The sequence below is a fragment of the Trachinotus anak genome, unplaced genomic scaffold (genome assembly GCF_046630095.1).
Source record: "Trachinotus anak isolate AG129_WGS33_773 ecotype Australia unplaced genomic scaffold, CSIRO_AGI_Tana_v1 ptg000013l, whole genome shotgun sequence".
NCBI lineage: Eukaryota > Metazoa > Chordata > Actinopteri > Carangiformes > Carangidae > Trachinotus > Trachinotus anak.
In genome coordinates, this window is record NW_027273864.1 from 5,733,481 (window position 1) to 5,757,660 (window position 24,180).

General features: G+C 40.1%; 1 protein-coding gene across 1 annotated transcript in view; it reads left to right on the top strand.

Annotated features, from left to right (window-relative positions):
- cntn3b (contactin 3b) overlaps positions 1–24,180 on the top strand; it is a 55,781-nt gene that overhangs the window by 8,980 nt on the left and 22,621 nt on the right. Inside the window, exons 2-8 of the mRNA XM_071494757.1 lie at positions 1,437–1,572; positions 3,780–3,915; positions 14,075–14,250; positions 18,280–18,378; positions 21,093–21,296; positions 23,357–23,459; positions 23,799–23,983. Coding sequence (XP_071350858.1) covers positions 1,518–1,572; positions 3,780–3,915; positions 14,075–14,250; positions 18,280–18,378; positions 21,093–21,296; positions 23,357–23,459; positions 23,799–23,983 — 958 coding nt within the window. The 5' untranslated portion in view covers positions 1,437–1,517. The remainder of the gene's footprint in view (positions 1–1,436; positions 1,573–3,779; positions 3,916–14,074; positions 14,251–18,279; positions 18,379–21,092; positions 21,297–23,356; positions 23,460–23,798; positions 23,984–24,180) is intronic.

A 24,180-nucleotide genomic window follows, 5' to 3' on the forward strand; every position in this document is an offset into this window, starting at 1 on the left:
TTCTCATTTCTTTGCAGCAGTGCCAACAACAGCCTATGACAAACAGAGATGGCATATTAAAGGGATACTCTGGACATTTGACATCATGTTTCCATGAAGAGGCATTAAGCATTTTTAGGAAAGTTGCTTGAAATTTGTGATTAATTTAATTACTTGTTATGTATTATTCTTAGGGAAAAAATTACTCACAATTGCAATTACTCATCAGCAAAAGTAATAATACACTTGTCACATGACCCCAGCTTTGTCAACATCCCTCCACTTTTTGCAGTTAATGTGTAGACACTTTGTTTTCCAAAAGCCAGTCTATAGTTTGGAATTATATACTACAGCTGTCACTTTTTCAACTCATGATTCATTTGAATTAATTTGAAGGCAACAAGCACAGCCTAATAATTGTAGTAGTTCCACGTATTTACAGTGGCTCTGCCGCCCCTCAAACTAAAGTTACCACTGTTCCAGGCAGTTTACATTTTACAAAGTTAGCTAACATCATCACTGTTATCCTCAATTTATCTGTTTGTGTTTATGTGTCTGATCCAAAATACTGCTTCTCAGATGGGTTAGAGTCATGATTCAAGACAGCTCACGATTCCATTTTCTGTTAACGAAGAGAGCAACAATCGCTTAACGATCATGTGTCTATAGAGATTATGGCTCGGTTAGGTGTAAGCACTGAAACTACATGGTTAGGTTTAGGAAAAAGTCGTGATTTGGGTTAAAATAAGTACTTTCTCAACATTAGATGATCTTTGTTGTCATTCTCCTGAGCCACAAGGGACAAGCAGCTGTTTAACAGTACCGCTTCCCATGGCATGTTAACTGATTCCTTTAAAAGGATAACTACCTCAGTAGAAATTATATAATTTATGTCCTCTTACTGTGCATATTGTTGACAGTCAACACTAATGGCTGACAGTGAAATGTGCCATTTTTATTGTCTTACTGTGTGGCCTTCTTGATCTCAGGGAATATGATGCCTGTATCTAAAAATGAAAACAGTCACTTTGCTTACATTCAATCATCCACCAAACCCTATTAATAGCCAAATAGGGAGAGAAGTATCTTTTTGAGGTCAATCATTTCCTTCCTCACTCCTCTTTAAAGCTGCAGAATCGAGCTTGTTAGGCAGGATGAGCAACACGCACAGTAAAAGAAAACATTCCCATTTAGCAGCTGTTTCTTCTTCGGCGCCACCTGAAAATCATACTGCCGGGTTGTGTCCTCAGGTTTTTGTCTGCTGCTGTTTTACCCCCCTCGACGCCTCTCGCTTCCTCAAGATTCACTTTCTCCTCACTTGCCGTAACTCCAAAAATAATAGGAGCCAATTATGTAACTTAGCAGTGCTATAATCATGTTTTTTTTCTGTTGAATGCTTGTCGTATTTGGATCAAAATGTCATATTTTAATCACATCCATAATTACTTTCCCTTCAGATTAAAATTCTCGCATTCAAGGGAGAGCATTCCATTCACAAGCAATTGGATGAGAGTCTTATTAGCTCTTGGCAACTAAAGATGATGTTACCATGGAAACAAATTGTTCTGCTATCAATCACTGGATGCCTTGCAGGTAAGATATTTTAACACATATTATATTTGAGTTTCGCTGCACTTGTTGTTATGGTTTATGTCGACACAGCATCTGTCTAATAAATTTGTGTTTTCTAATGCATATTAATAACAGAATAATGTGCTTCTCTACAGTCTCAGCCAAAATTCATGTCTCTAAGGTTAGAGGTTAGAAATAGCATCTTATTCTGAGCAAGCAGAGTTTATACACAATATAGAGTTTCATCCATTAGCGAGGGAGAGACAGATTCAGAACAGTTGTAAATAACCTCAGAAAATCTTCTCGAGTAAAAAGGTTACACTGATTAAGTTGCAGTCATTACATGTACAGTGTTCCAGCGTGATGTCCTTCACTGTTCCCTAGAGTAGTGTCCTGCAGCACATTTACAGTACACTGTCAGGGACAACTGGGAGTCCAATCCTATTCCTGTTTATGGCCTGTCCAGATCATTATCAGGATCCACGCAATGACTCCAGCCCCACATTTTAGCACAATCTACTTGCCACCATGCCTCATTCTGCCCTTGTGTGGCCACCTGGGATTCGAGCAAGAGAAAGCGCTGACACTCTACCAGAATGTCAACCCTCGTTCAAATGACATTGTAAATCCCAATGAATGTTATTCAAATGGGCTCATGGGTAATTCACGCCAAGTACTCATGGGAGCGAGATCCAAGCAATCTCACCTTCCTGGCGGACGAGAGTTTTTAACAGGGCCTAGGTTGCGGCCTGTTGGCGCTAGTTCTCCTACAGTGTTGGGATTGTACGCCTGGAAACCCTTCAAAATTACTGCAGCTGATAAGAATCATTATGACACCTGAAGTGCCATGTTGTCTGACTCTATATTCTGACAGCTTAGATGTTAGCCGGCATGACATTTTATTCAAAATCATATTAGGGAGAGGCTGTTATACCAAAGTGGTGAAGGTGAATGAATGTGATGTGATAGCAGTTGTTTGATCATTTATTAAAAGATCATGCTACAACAATCCTTTGAAATGTCACTGTGTTTCAGATTTCTCCTAAATTTAACATGTTTTTTTGCTGTAGTTTGGTTTTAATCTAATTCAAATTTCTCCATGTCCCTATTCATTGTCCTTTCTCGTTCCTCTTCCTGTCACACAGTGAAATATGTGCTGATTCCCTGACATATTATTACCGGTTAAAACCACATGTAGAACTGCTAGCCACATGCTGCAATCTGTTAGCAGTAGGATATTAATTAGACCTACTCTGACCGTCTGTTGACTCTGCTTTCATTTAGTACCAGATTGTGTTCCACATCTTTTCCTTTTAAGCTGCTGCTCCTTATGGCCTCAATTAACCGGTGCATGCATAGTATGACATAGATGATCTGAAAATAGATCACACTGCTTTATTTATCAAACATGTCACTTTAAAAGAATCATTAATTTCTGAGGAAATATGTGAAAACTCTGCTTGAGCGCTCGACTTATAATTAATAGCTATGATATTGTTCCACCTCACTTTTGTTTGCATCATTTTCAGTATGTGTGATCTCTGTGCAACTGCATTAAGGCATCTCAAATAACTTACCTTGCCAAATACTTACGCAACGATAAAAGCATTATATGACTTATTTACAGTATTTTTGTGTCCTTGCATTTTTATATGGAAGTTTTGAAGGAGGTAGATTAATCGTATCTACAATATGATGATTTATCATGATGATAAAGTGACAGAGAGAGGCCTGGCACTGTGGAAAAACAGGCCCTGTGTGCAAAATTGGACTAAATACACACAACTGCCATGGTCAGTGGTTTTTCTCTACTATTTTAAATGTTAGGCTCATCAGAAACATACAGTAGTGTACAGTGAAGTAGATGCCAATATGTCTGCATTAGCAAGTAGCAGCCTAACGAGGGTAAATGGAATTAACTTCCCTCATGGAAAGATAAGCAAATAATGCACAACAAATTGTGTGCATTGTCCTAATGTATTGCTTTGATTTTCTTTGGAGAAAGCAACACTGTTCAGGGAATAAGAGACAATATACTGTATATTGAAAATATACAGTATATAATATACAGTAAGTGTCAGAAAGTTGCTGCATTTCAGCAAGATTAACTATTTGTCCTCACAGTATCTATCCTATGCTTTCATTTAATTCTTCCATTATTTTCTTTTAAGGTCAAAGAGAGCATTTTTCTGGCTTGCACTACTATAGCCTTTCTGCCCTTTCCCCAGCCTGTACAGAGGATGTCATATTTCAAGGGCCAAGATGGAGGACGGAGCCAAGTGACCTCATTTTACCAATCAACTCCCCAGACCAGCAGGCTACCATCACGTGCGAGGCAGAAGGGAGCCCTCCTCCGCAGTACAGGTAAATTACCACATCAGTGTTACATTCAACCCGCCAGCATAAGAAGCTCAGCTGTCTACCTGCTTTGGCTCCACATCAGCATCACATGGTGAAAATCCATTGCTGCTTAATTGCTTGTGAATCTTCATTGCTGCTTCCACGGAAATCAAAGCGGGTACAGATAACGCTCATTGCTATTGATTTGTTAAAGAACAGCATTTTCTGGACATCAAGGCTCGAGAGAGATTATGCACCATTCGACAAAAAGACAGGCCTCAAAGAGCAACTGCTTAATTGAGCATCCATTTGTAATTGAAAAAAGCCTATCTATTTTCAGCCTGAGCTATGATGTAGAGTTAGAGTCAGGGAGCCGCCACTGCGGTTGATGAATATGCCAACACCTCAGATATGAGTGAGGTTAACTTTATTAATGATAAGATTTAAGCCACTGTACGGATGAAGATGATGATTTATAATGTGGTGCACGGCTTAAGAAATCATTAGGAGAGTAAAGGAGATTCCAGCAACTCATTTGCACCACAGATCCTTTGATATCTCCACAGCAATTCCCTGGCGGAGCAGGGAGCCTGCCTGAAAATGGCAGCTGGTGGTGTTTTTTATGGTAGATTGTGTTTCGGAGCTTGGTCAGCACCATGTAGATGCACAGCAAGCAGGGGAGAGAGGCAATAACCTTGTGAGTGACATTCCACTAAATGCTTACATTTCCTATAATGTGTCTGCGCTGAAAACATGGTCCAGGCACAGCAGCGGGGGGTATCATTATACTTGTTGTGCAACCTGAGCCATCACAGGATGAAGCTGAAACCATCACTTGTGTTACTTCACCTGCAACTTAGAGCCTTTTTGACGCTTGTGTTGTTGAAAAGGTTTTGTCTTTCAGGTTCTTTGTGGCGTGAATGCAGTAACGAGAAATGGTGTGATTGTCAGCAGGATCTGTAACTTTCTCTGGGGCCGAGTGAGCACAGTTCTGATGTAATTTTACAAGATTAGCTCTGTGGAGATTATCGCTATCAGAGTGTTATCCTCATATTAAAGCTGCACTAATCAATATTTTATATAAACAATGGATCAAATGACTTTGTGTAAAGTAAAAGGGCCCACAACCCACAAGAGTCTTCTGGCTCACTTTCAGTTCTACAGCTAGCAACTTTACTGTTTTGGTTTAGTTTCAATGCTTTTAACCGCATGCAGAAAAAAATGCTCATAAATGGATTTTCTACCTATCAAACAACAGACAGACAAAGTTAGTGACTAGCTAGAGAACACAACGGGATATTTAGCAGCTAACATGCCAAATGCATTTGTGAATACTAGGTGGAGACCAAAACAAAGCTAAAAGGAGGGTTAATATTGGACTTACCTTTGTCAGGTTGCTAGAAAAATGACTCCACACAAATGCTGATGTTGCTTTCTGTCTACAGGATGTATAAATAATCAATAGTTTGCTAATACATTCATGCAATTGAACTTTATAAGGAAAAAGATTGTCAAGTGTGTGATTAAAAAAAACAAAAACAATGAAGCTTTAAGTTCTTTGATTTTTAATTTCACATAAAGTAATTCACTATTTGTTCATTACATCCTCAATATTTTTTAGGTTTTTTGTAAGCTTTTAAGTAAAATACACTACAAAATATACACCACACACATTTTTAAGAGACCTAGTGATAAAAGTAAAATGATTGCTCTGATTTCATATAATGATATAAACACTCCGTCCTGCTTTTCTAGTGAGCCTTGTGTGGCTGCTTTCTTATTTTGCCGAGGTACCCCGAGTACCTGGGGTTTTGGAGCACTTAGCTTCAAAACAATGCACATATCTCACGCTGGTGATATTCATCTAGGTCAGTAGTTACACTGTTTGGAGTCACTGCACTCAATAATGAATAAAAAAAAATCTGAAACCAGATTTGAAAAGGAAGAATTGATGTTCGAGTGAGCAATCTCTCACCACTGTGGATTGACATTTCTGATAATGGTTTTAAAGGCACTACAGTTTTGGCCCTAATTTTACTTTGAGGATGGAGTTATTTTTTTAGCTTTATTTAGGTTGCATCAGTTTTTCTGACACTGATTGTCCTTGACTTGTTTCCCTTTGGGCAAGGAGAGGACTTCTTTGTCCTAGTGATAAAATAGAAGGCATAAATTCTTGGCAATTCATTTCACTAACACTGAAATTAGAACCTGAAAAAGCCCTGAGCAGACTGGAAAAAAAGACTTCAGGAAGTGGTCATGCTGTGACTTTCACCAGAGCCTGCAAACTATGCATGTGCCTACACCCTGCAAATGAACAGTATTTGTATAATTAGATGTGCCAAGCGAGAGGGTATTACATTCAGAGCTGCGCACTTAATTTCCTCCGTTACTGCAACTATTAAGAAAAATTCATTCATTTGGTTTAATATCTATACAGAAAATTGGCCCACCCAATATTGAATTTGTCAGAAAAGATTACATTAGCCCTTGTCGGGGGGGGGGGGGGGGGGGGGCACTTTGGACACTTTTTTTTTTTTTTTCATTAGCCATACCATTTATCCATTTAGGATCACAAGGGGCTGAAGCCAATCCCAGCTGACACTGGGTAAGGGCGGGTTACACTCTAGACAGGATGCTAGTCTATCACAGGGCTGACATGTAGAGACAAACAACCATTCACACTCATATTTGCACGCAAACCCAAACCTGCACGACTCTGGATTGTGGGAGGAAGCTGGAAACCAACACAATATTGTGTCATAAACATAAAACTGCCAAGTCCACGTGGACTGTCAGCACAGCATACATTGTCATTCATTGCCTCTGTCATTCTGACTCATGAGCATTTGTGGTCATTACTACATATTACTACATTATTACATGACTGACCACGTCCAGCTGTACCTGTAAAGCTTTTCACAGTTGTAACACTAACCACAGACAGACATATAATCACCTGTCAGAGTACTCGAAAGCACTTCTGTGGTAATTCCCACTACAAGAGGTGTCACCAGGACACACATAAACACACAGACTCACAAGGTGAAAACAATACCAGCCACATGCAGGTAAAAAAAAAAAAAAACAAGGCTCTTAAATGATAATGTTGTTGTTATTCTATATCTTCAACAATGTCAGCAAATGTGACCAAAACCAATATACCAGTCCATCTCTATACTATCTGATTTCTGTCTCTCAGCCCCAAGCTCCTTGGTTTTTACTGAAGACATAAATCTTTAAAACCAGTTTCCAAAAGCATAGGGTCATTGGTTAAAAAAAAAAAAAAAAAAAAATTTAAAAAAGAAAAGACTGCTGTTTTTATCAAACGTTACTCAAACAAGTCAAAAGAGTGTATTTGTTAGGTGAGCTTGTGGGTATTTCCAGCAGCAGGATGGTGGATGTGGGATCGATTCAAAACAAATGACAGCGCCCACGCTCATGGAAATAAAACAAGATGTCACCCAGTGCAACAGTGTGGCTCACTGATGCGATTTTGGACAACAATGGAGCTCAGTGACTCAGAGAAATAAGATACTGTGTGTCATACTTTGGCTACAGAGAACATACTCGTTAGTCATTGTTGGTGTTGGTCTTTTAATGGAATTGATTGACGCTAAGAAAAATACACAGTATATAGTGTCACCAGGCTTATCCTAAAACTGGGATAAATCACGACCAGTAGCTGTGTCAGTGTTGGACTGTCAGTCAAAGAGTGAGCGCTTTACAGGCTTTGCAGACTCATCAGTTTGCAGTGGTGCTCAACAATCACACATGGAAAAATCCATCATAGAAAAAGAGCTAGCGGACCAGAATGCAGGAAAATGCAGTAAACCCAGCAACTGAAGAAGGCAAGGATGATGGAGAGTGGAAACTAAACACTAAAACATAATTGCACCTGTAATATAATGATATTAGGGATGTTTAACAGCGACGTGAAGGTGGATATGTTCTGTCTAGTTGATCTAAATACGACAGTACAGAGAGCAGATGTGATGATATTAGAATTCAGGTGGTCATTTGTGTTCCTGCTTATTACCCGTGCGAGCTACAGTTGCTAGTTATCTCTGCTCCGTCTGATTTTGTTTTCAACACTCACACTGATGCACCACTCCACCTTCACCTCGCCCACACAGTGACACAGCGAATGCGTGAGCGGGAATCCTGACAGTTCTTCAGTTGACAAATAGTCCAGCGAAGCACCAGAGCACACTCCGGGGCTCAGAGCTGTGCTTTATGAATACACCTGTCACTGTGTTTACTATGAATCTGCTGTAACACAGGATCAAGGGCACAGCAGTGATTGGAAAGGGGGAATAAAAAAGTGCTCTGGCTGGTGTCTGCTATCATGTAATACGACTTCAGGCAGATGTATGACTCGGTGACTTGGTGCAGGGTAACAGAGACATAAATAGGAGGGTGTGATTATAAGATATTATTCTTTTTTGTTATGAATTTTGTTGCAGCATAGAGCCAGATAATGGTTCTGGATGTGGAAACTGTTTCACAACGAATCGATTTTTATCTTTTGAGGGGTTACTTGTCCTTTGATAGGGTGAGGAAATTCTGTGACCCTTGGGCTTATGTGATCATTTGAAAACCAGAAGGATAAACTTGAAAAATGTAGGAATGTGGTCTGAAATACAGCTCTAGAGGGACGCTGTTTTTTCTCTCTCTCTCTTTTTTTTTTTTTTATTATCTGTTACATTACATACAGCACATTTATTCACCTCCTTTACTTTCAATTTGATTATAGATAGCAGTAATTGTAAATGTAATTATATCAGTTGACACATCCTTGTTACAATACAGTATGTATATATACACCTGTATAGAAGTACTGTATCTCTGTTTCACTAGTTCTATAGTATACACACACACACACACAAACACAGATACACGAACCCACACTCATGCACACACACAGAAACACAGGAACACTCAAACTGACACAGGGTGGTTTTAAGAATATTTATTGTGTTACGTTTGGCTCTCAAATGAACATCAATTTATTAAAAAGCAGCAGCAATAACCTACTGAACATAATTGTAGAGAGTATCCTGGTCAGCAGTTGAATTTCCATTATCAGCTCTAAGGCTCTGCGTGTGTGTTAGTGCGTGTTTAAGTGTGTGTGAGTGCGTGCGCGTGAACAGTATGTGGTCTGTGTGGTCACTGCCGTCTCTGTGGGTGTCTGGCCTCAAGGAAAGCCAGGTGAGCCGGTGCTGCAGTACAATCCCCAGTCTATTTGATGAGGAGACCTCATGCAAAATTGATGTGCACCTCAAGGTCACGGGGAGTTCATTCAGAGCATGCTCAGATCAGCCCGCGCCTGCAGCACACCGCAGCAAATACGACTGTTCTCCCTGACTCTGTCGGACTCACTGTGAGCTGCTCTCAGCCTGATGTGGTGTGTTTCAGTTACGTTAAGACCTGCTCTGCCTAATTCACCTGTTTTGCTGCAGCAGTTTGAGTTTGAAAAATGTGAGGTGTCCTAACCTGCTGGTTTTATAGAACAATACATACAGTTGGTGCTTGGTTATTTTAAAGTTTTAAGAAGAGAAAAACACATCTTGTTTCTGAAATCACTGCTAACAGCAGACCTTTGTTGGCAATGGGAAAGGGTACAATTGGCATTCACTCCTGGGTCAAATGAGTCCAGTAGTAGATGCGGGTATTTATCAGTTCTTGCTCCAATCAGCAGTGATGTAAACACAAAACCCGGGCGAACATGTCAATATTTGCCCCTTTACTGTCCTGCGATGTCTTTCAGAGCAAACGCTGTAAATAGACCTGTCACCTGTCCAACATGGTGCTGTTAAACCAGAAAAACAGTGGCTACACTGCACTCGGGAACTGCAGCCCCAAAATAAGTTTCAAAAACATACAGTCATTGTTCAAAGCATCTGACATGGAGGCTCCAACACTTACAGGAGCACCAACCCAGGGAAGAGACATGACAGATCCATTTTACCAGTCTGACTGGCAGCTTACAGCTCACTCTGTCCTCTGCATCTATGTGCTCTGTAAGTACAAGTGATGACATTGCTCCCTGCAGTTGTGTGTGTCCTCTTGAACAAAAAGTCTAACTTGTCTGGCAGTGTAAAAGGAGTCAGTCGCCTTTTTTTAGTGGTTGTACATGCATTTAAAAAGCTGCTTAATTTTGGTGTAAAAAGAATATTATTATCATCTATTGATTAACATTACTGTAAGAAACATTTATGAATGTCTGACTTATATATATAACTGCTTATTTGATGGTTTATTATTTACATTTATTAAATTGTGAACATTTATAATTACAGATGACCTACAAGTCCTCCCCTCTGATAGGGTAAACAACAATATGACCTGTAGGAGTGTTCCAGTGGCAGCCACACCATTGTCTTTCTTGTCATGGTTATAATAATAAATACACAGTTAAGGTTGCAGAACAGTCATGTATAAAAAAAACAGTTTCACGAGCAGTGTTCTCCTGTGTGTAAATCTTGTGTTTTGTCGACCCAAAAAAAGTAAATTTAGAAACACACAATATACTATATTCCTCTTCATAGAATTCCCCATGTAGTGAGTGGTGGTGGGTGTAGGAGGACGAGCCACAGCAGATGAGACTGAGGCTGATATTCATCCTATTTGCCTGAATTAAGTCATGGAACTGTTTTATTATCACTGGGGGGAAAATTGCCTTTCAAAGTGACAAATTTCAAAATATGCTCAAAATTCAAACAGTCCCCCAGTCAGCAGTGAAAGAGCACAGAGATTACAGCGCAGCTGGGTTCATGAGATGCTGTGTGGAGTCTGTTGTGCTGATGTTTCTTCACATTCTCTAAGTGTGAAGGTTCGCATTTTTTTTCTCACCTGTCAATGTCACAATGTGAGAAGCTGCAAGTCCAGGTTTGTTATTTTGTTCACAACTGGTCAGTCACAGCTGCATTTCCCTTTCAAAATGATCTTTTAAATAGCCCAGATGGCGTCAGTGTTAACACTTTTCAAAGTGACAGCAGCCCATTTGCTCCTGTTGACCTCTCTGAACCTTTAAATCATGTTCACCTCTCTGGATTTGAATGGAAAAAGGCAAATAGGAGCTCTGTGATGACAGCTTCCACACATTTTCTGATATCAGAGCCTGTCGCAGCTGTCTCTGCAGCAAGAGTAGGTGGGTAGCTTTACTGATTGTGTTGACGGTGCAGAGACATCATTACACCCGGCCAGCCGTCTGCTCCAGGGGTGTGTGATCTGTCCAGGCTGCCCACCGTCCTCTCCCATTAAGTTCAATCATGCTGGGCGGCCGCAAGCCCAACTAGCCTCTCGTCCTTTCCCATTTAACCTCCTCCCCTCCTGTACATACAATAATCCTTCCTTTGGCACAAACAGAGGAGGAAAAGGAGAGGGGAGATTTCAAATGGAGAAATGCAAACACCTCAGTAATATGTGTGTTTTACTTGAAATGGCCACAGTGTGTGTTTTTCATATACACTTTGAAACATGAGCTTTGTCATGACAAGTGTAGAGCTTTTAAAAATAATACCATTGTCGCAACAATGACAAAATCTGTCAGATTAAGTGACATCAGCACAGACTGTTAGATGAATAATGCAGGCTACGAAATGAAAGACAGCTTTGTCTTTTGTAGTCTGTCAGGCAGGAAACCAGGGAGAGCCCTGACTGGCTTTAGGACTGCATGAAGCATCAGTCTAACTGCCTATTAGTTTGCCTGGGAGGGAGAAAAGAAATGATATTGATTTCTTTTTTCCCTCCTTATCATTGGAATTGTCATTTCACAGTCCTGTCGCTAAGGCAGCCTTACACGTGGCATCCCAATAAGCTTTTGTTTTTTTCAGATTCTATAGGGAAAAGTAAATTTTCAACTGTTAATGTTCTGAGATAAAGTCCTGCTCCTATACGTATCCCTCATTTGCATCTCCTTCAAATATGGCTCCGGCAGACTGACAGTCTGTAGATTTCAGAGAACGGGATATGAAGTGTTTTCATTGTTCAGTGTGAACATTATTCAGTGTTTTGTCTCTGTTGGTAGCTGTGATTAATAGCTGTCACTTCCTGAACTCAGCTTGCATGACAGAGTATCTTGTGACCTTTCCTTGAGGGAAATGGTCTGTAGACAATGCAATATGAAGGTGTCAAAGCAATAATTCAGAAGCACAAACGCACAAACATAAACTAATTAGAAATCACTCAGAGGGAGCATAACTCTGCCAAGGCTGAACAATCCTTTGGATTTGTAATGTTAATAACACAAAAATGTTAAGACATTTTTTATCTGCGCTGGAACTCAAATTCACATCAAATTGCACATACAGTAGAGACACAGTGATGGGATTCATTTTTCATTCAAGGGTGTGCAGTGATTGATTAACAAATAGAAACAGGACTAAGAGTTTACACCCAGACATATAACCTGTACATTACAGAGAATCATTAACTGGCTCACGTAATGCTACTCAGCCAATCACTGCGATTGGAGTCAGTGAGTGAGATAAGCACATGGTGAGAGATGATGCCGGAGAAACAAGTGGAGAAAGTGGGATGGAATAGGGAAAGAAAGAAAAAGATGTTTTAAAGCTGCTCAGTTGTATGGATGTGTTGAGATCGTTTATTATAAAAATGGTTGAGACTGTTGGTTAACTTTCAGAGTTAAACATAAAGAGAAAAAATGGAAAGTAAAGCTACACTTTTTTATATCATTTTGTAAAAGTGAGCACTTTATTATATTTTTTTCAAAAGCCCCCTGCTAAGTAGTTATTAGGCTACTTATTATAGCTGTCAAGAACACATAGTTATTATTGTATTATTAAATAGAGAAGGCATTGTAATTATAAGAATATTATACAGAATTGTTATAGAATATAATTATATATTATTTTCTAATAATTATTATACTATATATATATATATATATATATATATACTTCTTTAACCTGTGCACCCCTGCCAATGTTCGGGACTTTCTCTTGAGAAAATTCAATTAGCTATTAGGACTCGAATACCTCTGGTCCACACCATCACAGTGGTGCTTTGAGCTAAATGCTAACATACTCATACTAAGAATGCTAACATGTTAATGTTTAATGTTTCCTGTGTTCACCATCTTAGTTTAGTGTGTTAGCAGTGGTGGAAAAGGACAAAGTAAACATACAGTGCAATGTACAGTTCTGAGTTAGTCGTACTGTACTTGAGTTTTTTAATTTCATGATGTTTTATACATCTACTCTACAACATTTCAGAGAAACATTGTACCTTTTAGTCCACAACATTTATCTGACAGTTATAGTTACTAAATTAAAATTAAATTAGCTCTAGTTCTGCTCTATAGTAAAATGCAGTTTGCATGTTACTGCATCCATAATAAATAATCCAGTAGTATAGTACATAATAATGGAAAACTGACCTATTTTAGATGCAAAATGACTTCTTTTGCTTTTGTGCTTTATGTAAACGTTTCCAATAATACTTACATACCTAAGATTTTTTATTTTTTATACTTGTATCTATTTTTAGATTGTGGTGTTACAACATTTACTTGAGTAAAAGTTATTATGTTTTCTGATGGTCTGTGTTACCATGACTCATAATTTCTTTTGTTCTTATCTCCACAAAAACACTTGCTCCTTGGTCCATGGCCTAAATTTCCACCAGATGTAATTGAAGTCTGTCAACATGTTTTTTGAGATATCCTGCTAACATTTCCACCAAGTGCAAGTGTTAATGACATCTGTTCATATTTTGTTGTTTTTTTTTTGTTTTTGTTTTTTTTTTCAGATATCCTGCTGGACCAAAAAAAATAACCTCCTTAGTTGAAGTAATAAAACTCAGATGAAATAAAATCCTCTTGCAAGTAGAAGGAAATCAATATTCACAATAGTAGATCTGCAAGTTTTGGAAATTTGCAATTAATGGCAAACAAAATACTTCAGTGAAGTCAAACTGATAAAAACTGGGAGCTACAGCTGTTCACAATGTCAAGAAACATTTTCTATCTTTCTAACTTGCTCTGAGGGACTCTCCAAACGTTCAGATTTGTATGTTAATAATACTGAACCTTACTCTTATTACTCAGCCTTTATCTTCTCAGCATGACGTTGGCGGACTGATCAAATTGATCTCTGTGAAAAACACCGTGAGCACGCCTCTCCAGGGGACTCGGCTACTGATTGTGTTTGCGTTTTTCCAGATGGTCACTAAACGGAACACTCATTGATCTGGGGAATGACTACCGGCGTCACATGTCTGGGGGCAGCCTGATCATTAGCAATCTGGACAAGGACCAAGACACCGGGGTGTACCAGTGCACGGCCTTCAACACATGGGGCTCCATCCTCAGCCGCAGAGCCAGCCTCCAATTTGCATGTAAGTGATCCTACAATTGCTAACACATTTCTGGCACGACTCTGACACAGTTATGACATTCTGGCGTGTCTTTGTATCTGCTGTATCTGAGCCTGACATGTGTGCAATATGCGTATGGCCCAGGCCTCTTTATTTATTTTTTATTTTTTTCATTTATTTTTCCAATTTCTCATTTAAATTGCCGGGGAATAGATTTTCGAGGGGGGAAATGGTAATCGAATGAAATGTCAGATGCAACAAACACAGTGGGCGAGGCAGCTTCTGACTGCCTCACAACTCCATTGATTCTCATTAGTGGTTCAAACTCTGACAGCGACTTTGCTCAGTCCGAATTGCCTCAATTTTGCTGAGTGATATGCCGGCCCCTGTGATCCAGACTTTGAAGCAGATGAACACAAATAATGCTTAAGAAGTGTTTGTATCTTTGTAATCACCAGGCACGTCTTTCTGTATAATATATACAGCAGATTGTGAGCAGAGCAACAGTGACGGGCTGTCTGCTGCTCCGCCAGCCTACTGCTTCAAAGGCAAAAGGCGGATTGGAAAATGATACTCTGCCTGTCGTGAAGGTAGAACCCCACTCCAATGTAGAGGCACCTCCCCTCTCTTGATCAAGCTTGCTGACTATTGATCATGTCCCAAGGATAGAGAGCCTCTCACTTCCTTTCAGGAGATGGGTTGCCATTATCCCTATAGCTCAGTAATGAATCTCACTTTTGGGGACTCGGTGAAGAGCAGAGCTGCTTGACATTTATTGTCTTGCCTATAGCGCTGTGAGTGAGGTCTCTAAGATCAGCAAGGCTGATACTCTGTTTGTCTGTGTAATGAGGCCCCTGCCCTAAGATGAAATGTTGTGCCTTCTTTGCTGATTTGCTTGCCTTCAGAATTCGGCTGCGCCTACTATAAGCTATGAACATGTCCTGTACACCTGATTATTCATGCTATTATCCATTATTATCAGCCAATCATGTGGCTGCAGTGTAGTGCATAAAATCATGCAGATGCAGGTCAGGAGCTTCAGTTAATGTTCACATCTAACATCAGAACATCTTTGACTTTGACCCTGTTGTGATTGCTGGTACCCGACAGGCTGGTTTGAGTATTTCTGAAAATGCTGATTTCCTGGGATTAGTTTTTACCCACAGTGATGCAAAAAACAAATAAGGTGTACGAGCTACAACAGCTGAGGACCACATCAGGTCCCACTCTTGTCCCCAAGAACAGAAATCTGAGGCTGCAGTAGGCACAGGCTGAACTAAACTGGACAGTTGAAGACTGGTAAAACATAGCCTCATCTGATGAATCTCTACACACTTTGGGCCCCTTAATACGGTTACGGTTTGAAGGCCACGGCCTCTCTGAGTATCATTGCTGACCATGTGCACGCCTTCATGGCCACAGTTTACACTCTTCTGACAGCAACTTCCAGCAGGATAATGAACCACGTCACAAAGCAAAAGTCATCTCAAACTGGTCTCATAAATACGACAGTGAGAGGCCACTGAAGTTCACTGAGCCTCCCCAGTCACCTATCTGAATCCAGTAGAGCACCTCTGGGATGTGGTAGAACAGGAGAATGCAGAAATTATGTGACACAATTTGACAAATCTCAAAATAATGCTTCCAGGAAGAACTGAGGCTGTTTTGAGAGCAAAGGGAGACCTTAGCCAGTATTAGAATGATGTTCCTAATAGTGCTCAGTGAGTTTATATACTGTATCAATGAAGAATTATTATTTTTCATATTGTCTTAAAGAGAAATTTCAGTTTTATAGAGCCAGTTTTGCCCATCATCATCAGTTATGATAAGATTGTACTCACTGTTGCTGGGGGGGCTGGGAACATAGTGACATTACTAAAAGCTAGTTTTATAGCTTACAATCACACTCACATTAGCTAGCCAAACTTAAAATTAAGAAAGCTGTTGGTCGTAAACACTGACTACAGTCTGCCTTGGACGTATTATGAGAACCGACTTTAAAATGTCCCTCATCCAGCACGTAAACAAAAAATAAAAGTTTTCTAGCTTTTTGTCCTTTTGGCTCTAAAGAGCTTTTCACACTTTTAATTCTTTGTTTTGATTTTACTGCCCACAAGCTTAAAGTTTTCCTCACTTCCTCTTTCAACAGCCCTGTTTTCAGCTGCAGCAGGCCACAGTTTTCAGTGTAAAAGGTCTGATGAGCCCACTGTGCACCACCTTTTGCTGAAACAGAAATTAAGGAAGATTGAATATTGGTCTTGAAAAAAGACTAAATGACATGTTGGCCAGAAACATGATTAAATATATTTTACATGTCTGCTGGATATGTCACGAAGCAACTATTTGCAAATACCATATCGCTACTCTTGTTCTATTGGATTTTGTTGTAGTCATGTCATCTGTTCTCCTTTCGGAGCTAAGGTGATTACAGTGTTACTGTAAGTGATAGAAAGAATGGTTTCAAAGCTACAAAAATAAGACCCAAGTTGTAACAAGTGATATTTTTTGTTTAAAATCTCAAACACTCATTGAGAGGTGTGGTGTGTGCTGCGATCCCTCGAGAGCAGGTAAAAGTAGCTTTAATTTTGAAATCTGCAGGACACAATATATAACAGGAAATGTCTCTACGGCGGCGCCACTGCCTAGACCAATCATCTGCGAGCTGTAATGGTCACTCTGTGTAATTGCTAGCCTAGCCATTCTGATATGGCAGAGACTGATTCTGCTTACAAAGGAATCACTGCAGCTACAGTGAGTTTGGCCTCTAGCTCTCAGAGTTACAGTGTGTGGTCAGTTCACTCCAGTGAAGCCCATTATTCTTCTGCACAGAGGCCAGAGAGAAGAGAAGTGTCTCCCCTCCAGCACTGAGCCCCGCTACATCTCTAACCTTCTCTGTACTGTTTTGCACGATCTGGGTGAAGGAGTCATCCTTTCCTCGTCTGCTAAGTAATTAATAGTAGCTCCCTGAATCACCTCCCACTGTTTCCAAAAGTGTTGCTTTTATAATTATCAGCCGCTGTTATGCCGGGCTTTTTCAATCAGCCCGGTATGTGGATCCCGCTCCCCTGAATCATAAATGTCTTTAGGAGATGGACTCTGTATTTACTAAGGCAGCCTGGTGAGATCAGAAGGACATCGCCTCTGTCTGTATTTCAAGTCAGCCATCTCCTCCTGTGGCCTCCTTGGTGTCCTGCCGTGACTTGGCTCTGTTTGATTCCACTGCGGTCATCAGAGAGCTGCTCATTAATCTTACCAACACTCTGTCCCACTTCTCTCCATAATCTTCCTTCTCCTAATTTCCCTTATCGGTCACACTGACTTTCTTTTGTTTGTGTTTGGAAGGCTTACTCTAGGCTGTTAGCCAGAGGGTGCAGACAGAGTGCAGAGCGGACTGCGGCAGCTTCCCTCCATCAGTCATGAAGCCAAGGATGGTTTATCATCCCAGGTTTAGGTTTTTTCTGCCAGAAACTGTTCATTCATTTGCAGCGGATAGATTGTGCTGAGAGTATTGATGGGGAAGCTAATGCTTTTAAGTGCAAGATTACACCACATTTAATAATGATGTTACTTATTGCTGCTGGCACTGCAAACTGTCATTTGTCATGCACACTCCCCCGTGTTTGCTCAGTCCGCGCACAGTGTTTCCTCTCCCCCCTCCCTGCTCATTTTATCCCATTTTCAGCCTAATCTCTTCCTTGTCTTAAGTGTAGTGTTGCAGAGTAAGCATCACCAAGTCAGGCCCATCTATTTTATCAACGCCCCAGATGCCTTTGAAAGTGTTGGAGGCTATCAGGAGTTGTCCTAGGGCAATCAATGATGCCTTATTAAAGTCCCAGTGCTCAAAATGTGACATCAAAAACATGTCTCAGTGAATCAGTGAAGGGAGATTGGGAAAATGTATGTCGCCTATTTTCAGAACTATCCTTTTCAAAGAAACCCTTCACGATGCAGACACTTTTTGCCTGCCTGATATTCAGCTCTATGCTGCTAATGATTTTACTTTTTTTGAGCTGCAGTCTAATTCTATTTTGATCTTATTTGACTCATCAGATCTTGAAAACTTCAGAACCCAAACAGTGAGGAGTGCTGTCAACGTCCGTGAGGGCCAAGGAGTGGTACTGTTATGTGGACCACCTGTGCACTCTGGAGGTAAGTTTACTGAAAGCCACTTTTGTGCCTGTGCCTCTCGTTTTCCTATTTAGACATGACTCATAGGAATTACTCGTTCCACATGGCAACCTCTGATAAAGGATTACTTCCTTACTCCAAACTTAATCGGTTTTTACACCCATTTATTTGTACACATGCTCCTAATAATCCTCGCCTCATGTTGTTTATACAGAAAGTTACTAAGTCAATCTTCACTTATTCTGACAATTAAAAAAAAATGCAATGTGTTTCTCAAGTTTTCCAGAAACAATTTGATATTTTGGTAAATATGATGGCTGAGAATTAGATGAGAAGATCTATACCACTGTCCATTAAATATGAAATTACTGTGCAGTAATCAGCTTAGCATGCTATGAGCTGTTAGCCTAAACAAGCTAACATTAGCCTTTGCGAATGTTGTGTGTGGAGTGTTGCTACAACAGATTATGGCTACAAACAATAACAGGAAAATTTCAGGACATGAGCATTTTGACAACATGTTGTTCATTTAAAATTGCAAACTGAGACTCACTCTCTCTGAACTGTGTGTACAGATCTGTCCATGTTTGAGCTGCTTAGATAAGTTTGAGGTGTTTCCTCCTGTGGCACTGTTTGCCCCTAAATACAAAATATCTCCATACACCAGTCATGGTGTATTCTTTTATTTCCCATGCTGCCATTCCACGTGTCATAGTTATAGTTCACTGTACCTGCCTTCCTCTTCTCTCAGACTAGGATGATCGTAGTTTTATTGAACTGCCCTCGTCAGTCCCTGAAGAATCACATCTTCAAAAAACAAGTACCATCACATTTTCAGAATTTTGGCATTGACTTGGCACCGAAGTATTGGTTCTTGTTACATTCCTACATTCAAGAGACGAAAAATGTGTTTTGTGAGGTCATAGTAACCTTGACCTTTGACTGTTGACTGTCAAAATCTAATTACTCGAAATTGACATTTCTACCAAATTTGAATGGATTCCCTTGAGGAGATATTGCGTTCACAAGGCCAAAATACATTTTTGTGAGGTCACAATAAGCTTGACCTTTGACCACTAAAATCTAATCAGTTCATCTTTGAGTCCAAGTGAATGTTTGTGCCAAATTTGAGGAAATTCCCAGTAACTAGGCGGACAGACAGTTGGATGGACAATCCAAAAAACATATTGCCTCCGGCCCAGGCTGCCTCCGGCGCAGATACATAAAAAGTATTTTATAAATGAGAGGCTACAAATAACAGATAAAGACACCGACTGCTAAGCCGCACCACCCTGCAGAAAACTGAGAACATGGACAATGGCTGCTGCCTAGCTTGTCTCCCTCTTGATACAGTAGCCTTCACACTGGAACAACCAATTTCCTTTACAAGAGAACAGTTTGTAGCACAGTGCATTGTACAGCTGGTCTATGGGATAATGGGTCAGAGTACTCTGTGTGAAATACAGTTTGACAGCTTTCCTCTCTAACATAGGCTTATACGGGGTTGGCTGCTGTAACCGTAGCACTATTGTGTTTTCTCACATTTTCAGAAGTGAATGAAAGTAAAGCGCTGTGAGTCTGCTGTCCCTTTCTTCCCTTCTCGTCCTGTTGCACCCTCTCTGAATCTCCTTCTTGCTCTCTTTTTTTTGCTTTTTCCTCCCCCTCTTTTTCATTTTCACTCTTGAAGTATTGTTGTGGTACAAAACCTTGAATCTCAGATCAGCTTTGTCCAACACTTATAAGGCATCCCTTCTGGTTTTCATTGAGCTTCCTTGACCCCACAAAATGTTTCTCCTCTTCTACTACATTCATTATCACATCTCTCAGATATGACAAATTAAATATGATATTGTCACAAAAAATGATAATGTTCAACTTGTAAGCCACCACTGACCTATTTTTAGTCAAAAGGCCTTTTCTTGTGCCATATAGGCCCCTTACTCTGTTGCTTAAAAGTCCTTGCACTGTATTCCCACTGATTCTTTGACTTACACTTCCTTGGCAAAACTCTATCCCTTCCCATTACAGCCACATAGTTCCAATGGAGGTTATGCTGACTTTGAACTATGTGGCTGCTGCTTGCCTAATCAGAGGGAGCTTTGCTTTTGCATCACTGCACCGAGCTAGGATGCTCGATTCCATCCAAAGCCGAGGGGCTCACTCCCTCCAGGGGCATGGGATATGCTTGACAGTCATTGCATACACCTTTTGACTCGGAGCCCCTCACTTGTGAAGTGATAGATTACACAGAGCATCTCCTCAGTCTTGCAAGTCTGGGGAGTGTGCACTTTTCTTATGGTAGACCTGCTGCTTACGAAGGGGCTTGACAGTGTATTCTTATTTCTTTACATCAATCTGTCAATCCCTTCCTCCATTTGAATCTCCCATGAACTAAGTCACTCAGGGACCCAGGGAAAGGAGGCCACGTGTCAGGGGAGGGCCACTGACGCACTGTAATCCATTTTGTTTCGCTCCCTTTCCTTAGGTCTCCCATTTCTTCTGCACTGATAGCTATTGCATTTGTCATGTCTTGGTATCTCTTCCTGAGGAAACTAAGATAAGGGAGAGGAAAATGACATGCAAACATTTTTAGGCCACAGTGGAGTATGTTTCAGTTCAGCTGTCCCTGCCACAATCATGACATAAATCTAATATGTGTTGAATCAGTCAGGCTTTGAACAAGCAGTGATAGTAGATCATTGCTGCTATAATAATTGATTTTATTTCCTTTACAGAGCTGGCATTTGCCTGGATCTTCAATGAATACCCATACTTTGTCCAACAAGACAGCCGTCGATTCATCTCTCAAGAGACTGGGAGTCTGTACATCGCTAAGGTGGAGCCCTCAGATGTGGGAAACTACACTTGTGTGGTGAACAACACCATAACGAGGGAGAAGGTGCTCAGCTCTCCAACACCACTGGTCCTCAGAATTGATGGTAAATGCCACAAAGTACAGAGAACCTTTACTTTGTTGAACACCAGTTCATTCTACTGTCCACTAATGTGCAATGTCTATTGCTTAGGTATTTTTGGCTTTGCTGGGGGTTCATCTTGGTTAAAACTGGGCTAAATTTGGTTTAAATTTTGTTTATATATTATTATGATTACATCGTAGGTGTGATTTTTCTGACTAATATTGCTATGGTGTTTTCAATTGTGGGTATTTTCTATAATTTAAGCTGCAGGTCTGTGTTTGCAACATTTGTCAACATATGATTGTACCAAACATAATCACATCCTATCTTGAATAAAAACAGATGGAATAATGCAGGTGATAGCTGAGTTCATACCAGTTAGTCAGAGAAAAATAGCCTCTTAAGTGATCTTAATTAGTCTGTAGAAACACGGACCACTTTAGCTCACATTGTTTGAACATTTACATCAGTGGTTTACCTAACATTATTCAATAATATTCAAATATGATTATGAAATGTAAAACTGGTGTCACATTCGCTGACAGTAAGAATAAAAAACGTCATATCTGACAATATTTGATGACACCCAGTGCAACTGTTGACAGCTCTGCACTTAAGCTGTTTGAGCTAACGCCAATGTTAGCGCCGCAGACTGACAGGACAGACTGCTTCATATTGGAGGTCTCAGTCTCAGATGATATGATGTTCTTAAAAATCTAACTGCTGCATTCTGACAACTCTGTTCACCAGCTGTCTGTCAGTCACATTTTACAACTACTCAGCTAACTGCTAGCTACCTGTCTGATACTGACGTGAGGCAATGACCTAGATTGTTTAGGTAGAAAAAAATTTGCCTCTTTGTTTAGCTTTCCTAACAGTTAAAAGACGCAACCCAGTCAGCATTCATTTAAAATGACTGGGTGGCATTTCTTCTTCCACAAACCCATTTTTTGGCTGAGTGTACAGATAGCATACAAGAAGTTACCAGGACAACAGCTGAGATTTGTTTTGTGGCCAAATGAATGAATGTTAATACAGCTGAGTATATCATTATAGAGACACAGAAATCAACAGTCGCTGGTATAACCTTTAATTTGCAAAATGTGAGGACCTTGCTTATAATGAGGTCTACAGTATAAATAAACTTCCTGCCCTGGTAATTTGAAAATTGCTCTCTCTTAAAAACAGTTTCATTATCAAAAGAGTTAATTGCTACATATTATAGTTGTTTGAACAACATTTCACCGAATGTATCTGCTCATTTAAATTCCGTTGAAAGAAATGGTAAATAAAAACCTTTCAAACCAACTTTTTCTGAGCAGAAAATCACCAGAATAATACTTATCATTTATAGATATAAATCTTCAGTCAGCGCTGTAATGGGCTTGCTGCACCACTTTCTATGAGGCAGCTTTTATAAAGGGCTTGTTAGTTTTAGTTAATAATTTCAAATATATATATTTTTCAACATTTATGGAAACTGTACAGAGGAGTTGCAACTTATTTTTCAGAGCACCTACGGGGTTTTCAGGTTGTGAATAATTTCTTTTGGCTGAAAATATCACAGATCATTACTAAGCATTTAGATGACTGAGATATTGTTGTGTTGAAGAAGACACAACTCCATATTCTGCATGTTTTTCATGCTGAGACAGCTTTTGAAAGTCTTTAGTGACTTTTAATCTGAAAACATGCACAAGATCCCAGCTCTTGCTGCCAGACTGTGAGGTTGTAATTGGTAATAGTAAAGGGCATACTACTATCTCTGCGAAGAAGTCTTTGACCCCTTCTAGTGATGTGAATATAAATAAAGTCATAAATGAAGTGGAATTGCCACAGGTGATGAATCTCTGCTAAGCAAGACTTTTCCCTGATGTGTTCTCTGAATCTTTTATAAGCCACCTCTGATTTTTTTGCCCTCTTTATCAGCCCTTCAGTGGTCACTTTTGCTCCTACGCATAAAGACTTTTGTGTTACCCGTCCCATTGTGTTATTTCTCTCTCTTTGATCCAATGCATGTGTAATGTCTGCTGTTAATCATTGATGTAAAAAGCTTGTCATCTATTGTCTCCTTTTTGTAGGAGTAATGGGTGAATATGAACCCAAAATAGAAGTTCATTTCCCTGATTCGGTTCCAGCTGCGAAGGAATCGGTGGTGAAACTGGAATGCTTCGCTCTGGGAAAGTAAGTCAGCCCTATTGTGTGCATGTGACATAAGCTGTAGGCTCATTCATGCATGAATTAGTGCTACTCAAAATGATTTAAGGATGCACAAGTGTAACATTACTCATTCTCAGATCCATCAATCCACAGTAGAGTGAGGGCCGTAGCATGAAAAGACAAGGGAGTGGAAATCAGAGATCTTTTAAGAGCTTCTGAAATCTGAGTGATCGCAGTTTGATTTGTAGGGTACAGTAATTCCCAAGGCTTTTGCTTCAACGACATTTCTTCTTTGCTTAATCACACTTTGATCACAGCAACTGACAGTTGCCATCACGGTAACTTTTTGTTCCTCTTTTGTAGCCCTGTCCCAGAAATCAGCTGGAGGAGAACCAGCGGTGTCCCTTTCCCCAGCAAAGTCAAAATGAAGAATTCAAACGGCGTCCTTGAAATCCCTAATTTCCAGCAGGAAGACGCTGGGACATATGAATGTACAGCGGAGAATCGGCGAGGCAAAAATGCTGCGCGAGGTCGTATTTCATTCCATGGTTAGTGAACCGTTTCAAATTAAATGACATGAAGATGCAGAAATGAAAGTGTGCTTGTAACAGATAGACACATCTGAACAGGAAACATGTATGGGACCAGCAGTTTGAATCTCATTTGTTGGACAGAAAACCTATTTGTCTATAGCGTGAGGGGCATAATGTCACTATGAAATTGCAGGATAGGCTATGGATCCTGG